This window comes from Lepidochelys kempii, chromosome 5 (genome assembly GCF_965140285.1).
Source record: "Lepidochelys kempii isolate rLepKem1 chromosome 5, rLepKem1.hap1, whole genome shotgun sequence".
In the NCBI taxonomy this organism is placed as follows: Eukaryota; Metazoa; Chordata; order Testudines; family Cheloniidae; genus Lepidochelys; species Lepidochelys kempii.
The window spans coordinates 135,981,451-135,985,251 of NC_136384.1; the positions used below are offsets into that span (position 1 = coordinate 135,981,451).

The 3,801-nt window shown below is 50.2% G+C and overlaps 1 protein-coding gene across 3 annotated transcripts in view; it reads right to left on the reverse strand.

The window, feature by feature from the left end:
- NCBP1 (nuclear cap binding protein subunit 1) overlaps positions 1–3,626 on the reverse strand; it is a 60,052-nt gene extending 56,426 nt beyond the window's left edge. For all 3 annotated transcript variants that reach the window (XM_073346045.2, XM_073346043.2, XM_073346044.2), the window contains exons 1-2: positions 3,431–3,626; positions 193–281 (exon numbers count right to left, since the gene is read on the reverse strand). In XM_073346045.2, coding sequence (XP_073202146.2) covers positions 193–281; positions 3,431–3,464 — 123 coding nt within the window. In that variant the 5' untranslated portion in view covers positions 3,465–3,626. The remainder of the gene's footprint in view (positions 1–192; positions 282–3,430) is intronic.
- Between the last annotated feature and the right edge of the window lie 175 nt (positions 3,627–3,801).

The window sequence follows — 3,801 nt, forward strand, 5'->3', positions numbered from 1 at the left end:
CTCCTGCACCCCAACCCCCAATTTCACGAGCATTCATGGCCCACCATACAATTTCCATTCCCAGATGTGGCCCTTCGGCCAAAAAGTTTGACCACCCCTGTAGTAGACAGAGCTCTCTCAGAAGCATAAACTCTTACATCCAAGAATTCAAAACCAATAGCCCAACGTGTCATAAGAAATTGCTACTCATACCTTCTCTCCCACTCTGCATATTAAAGATTCCAGTCTCTCTTCAATTTCAGATGGCTCAGACGTTCTCCTCCTTTTGTGAGGTTGTCCTCCTGTTTCAATACATTCATGAAACCAAGAATACCAGTTAAATAATTCCTTGACTGCTTTTAAAAAAAAATTCTGAATAATTCTGTCAGCCTCCGCTCATGTTCCAGTTCTGTACTATAATAAAAAACTACCCACAAGACATTCAGGTATTGCCATTATTTAAGACAAATCCAACAAACATGAAAAAACAAAGCTAACATTATTTAAAACATATCCAGTTTCTGTAGACATTTTATTCACAGCTACTCAAGTCCTTTTCACCCTCTTATTTGAAAAAAGTTTTTGGAAGTGTATTTCTGCTAAAGTGGCAAGATACAGTATTGGTGGTACATGCAGAGTGAAGTTAAACACATGTTATAGAGTTAGCAATACCTAAGTACTGCTCATCCGAAGTACCATATGGGATTATCTGGCACCAAAGATAACATGAGAACATGCCTAAGCAAAGATGCTCATGTAGCCTTTTACTTATCAAGGTTTTTATTTTGGAAAAAAGACTAGACAAGCAAGCAAGCAAGCACTAAAGACCTTTTGGAGTCAATTTTAGTTAAACTCAGTGCTCGTGTCAGAGCTGAAAATGTTGCTAGAAAAAGCAGTAGATTCTCTGTCTGTAGGGTTGCACCAAGTTAACCATATATGCCCCAAAAGCTGCCTCTATTCTATATATGTTCTTATCACACTGTCATCACCAGGGCATTAAGCGACATGACTGATGGATATCACATGTGGTTCATTTTCTCACCATGTCCCCGGGGCAGAACTGTACATACTGTGTACTTTGTTTTAGTAGAGTTTAATCTGTTTTAAAAGCTGCACACTGGTGGTAGAGAAGGCAAGGTGGAAATAGTGCCCCTTGCAGCTAGAGCAATGGTAGTGAAGTCTGTAATGGTCCTTAGTTCCTATGGGAGTTCGGTGACCAGCCTGGAACTGGCTACTGAGAAAGTCTGCATCCTGCACAGATGAATCTTCCCCTTATAGTAGTAAAGAACAAGACCGAGAGACTTTTTCCATTGGACCATATGAACTGGAACCATAAACTCACTGAACATTAGATCTCACCAAATGAAGGTCAATCTATCCTCATCATCGTATCCACTCATACTCCACACCTGAACGTAGCCATTAGATGAACAACATACAGACATTGAGATATGAGGGTACTTTGACCTGTTAACTTTTTACCCCAATTGGGGATATTGCAGATTATGTATTCCTTACACCATCTGATCCTAAACCAAACTTCGTACCCCTTGATAATCTGTACCTTATTCCCTTATAAAATAAAAAAAAGGTACAGTTTCTGGTTAACATAATCTTAATAAAATTCTTAATTCTAGTGTGCTAAGGGAGTGAAACTGTTAACCACAGTTCTCATGCCTGAGCTTTTTAGCTGATCTTTTAGACATGTTGGGCCCAGGCCATTAAGCACCTTCAAGACAAAGGACCTTGATGTGACATTCTCTAAGAAGCCACTGTAGAGTGCAGGACAAGTTCAATGTGTTCCCAGTAACCTGTGTTGTAGCGTTCTCTACTAGGTGGACTGATGGCTTTATGTCCAGGTATATTGTATTAGTGTCAGCAAGGAATCCAGGAGCATCGCTAATCTACAGACTGACAGTCTGATCAGTTGTGAGTGAGTACCTTTAACAAAAAGATCGCCCCCTGGCTGCAAATTCTCCAAAGTGAACATCATACTCTGTCTTGCTTGGGTTCAGCTTCAGCCAGCTGTTCACGTATCACCAAGCACTGGACTATCTTGGTGATAGTGGCATGGCTGTATGCAGTGAAGAATAGGTAGAGCTGGTTGTCATCTGCATATTGCTGGCACTTGAATCCAGTCATCTCACCAATTTACCTAGCAGCTGCACATACAACTGAAATGGGGAAACCGAGGTTGCCTGTTTGTTTGTAGGCATGACAGCAGATCCATGCTGTTTGGGAAGAAATCCTAAGCGTGCACTCCTTTTCAGTGAAGCAGAATGCTAGTTCTTCACAGTGCTTAGTGCTGGTACTGAGGGCCTACAGCCCACACAAGTGGTTTAGCTCCTTAAAACATGATTTGACAGGTTCAGCAGAGACTGAGAGGAAGGTTCTTGTGGTCAGTAACACAGCCTCAGCATAGGCTGGCAGAAATTCTTTGTTTCAGCCTTTGTTTTCCACCTTCTCTCCATCTAAAGCAGGTTATCAAAAAACTATGTGGTGATGGGGAGGAAGGGGACGTTTGGGGCCAGCATATTGATGGCTGAGGCTACTATACAATGATTCACCATATTCAACTCCTGAATGAGGATCTGCTAGCACACTCCCCTCCGCCTATACACACCCGCACTGCAATCAGTTCGGTTTTGCACAGGTCTAGACTAGTGGATCCCGATGCAGATCACTAGGCCACAGACATCAAGCAGGTGGAGGCAGAGACAGTTTAAAATGTTTTTAAAAGGGTATAATGCTATTCAAAGCTGCTGTTGCTATGCCGTTAAGTGAAACAGATTAGCAAAAGTAACGTTCTTGCTTGTGTCCACTACTTCATAAATCAAGAGAATATAACAGGCAATGCCATCGGACTGGCAATCACCTAATTTTTGTAAGCAATGACCTTCCAGAACATTAAAGATCACAAATTAATGCTCCGGAAACAGAAACACGAACTCAGTTTATCGAAGCAATGAACGGAGACGCGCTAACAAAGCAGCTTGCATCGCTAAGGGTAGGTTTTCATTTTGGGGAGATACACCCTAGACACGCACCGGAGAAACCAAAGTAACCCCCCCCCCCCCCGGGGTGCGGGGGCCGGGTCCTGGCTGCGGCGCGCTCGCGGCCTGTTCTCCCAGGCGCCCCGCGCGACGGAGCGGCGGCTGTGGCCCCGCCAGGCCCCGCGGGAACCCCCCAGCCATGGGGCGGGCGAGGGGGGGGCGGCCCCGGCGCCAGAGCCCGGCCGGGAAAGGGGGCGCGACACGCTCCGCTCCCGGCCACAGCGGCCGCCCCGCCGCCCGCCCGCCTCGGAGGCGGCGCGGGACGAGCCGGGCCCGGGGAGAGCCGAGCAGAGTCCGGCCCCGCCCCGGGCGCTTCCCCCCAGCCCCGCGGGTCCCGGCCGGGCCGAGCGCGGCACCCCGCCCCCCGGGCCGCCCCCCGCCGGGCCCTCCCCGCTCACCATCGTTCTCGTCGCTGTGCCGCCTGCGCGACATGCTGGCGGCCGGACCGAGCCGAGCCGGGCCGGGCGGGGCGGGGCCGGGCGGGGGGCGGCGCGAGGCGGGCGGCGCTGAGCACAGGCCCCGGCAGCGCCGTCTCAGTCCAGCTTCCGCCCAGCCGCGCCCGCGAGCTGCTTCCGGGGCAAAGGGCGGCGGGAGAGGGGCGCCCACGCCCCGCCCTTCCTTCCCGCCAGGGGACCACTTCCGGGGCGGGCGGGGCCGGCGGAGCACTTCCGGGGCGGAACAGCAGCCCCCCCCCACTTCCGGGAAGATGGGCCCGATCCTGCCCGGCCCCGGACGCCCCCGGCTCCCGCGGGCCCGATCCCGAGGCGCT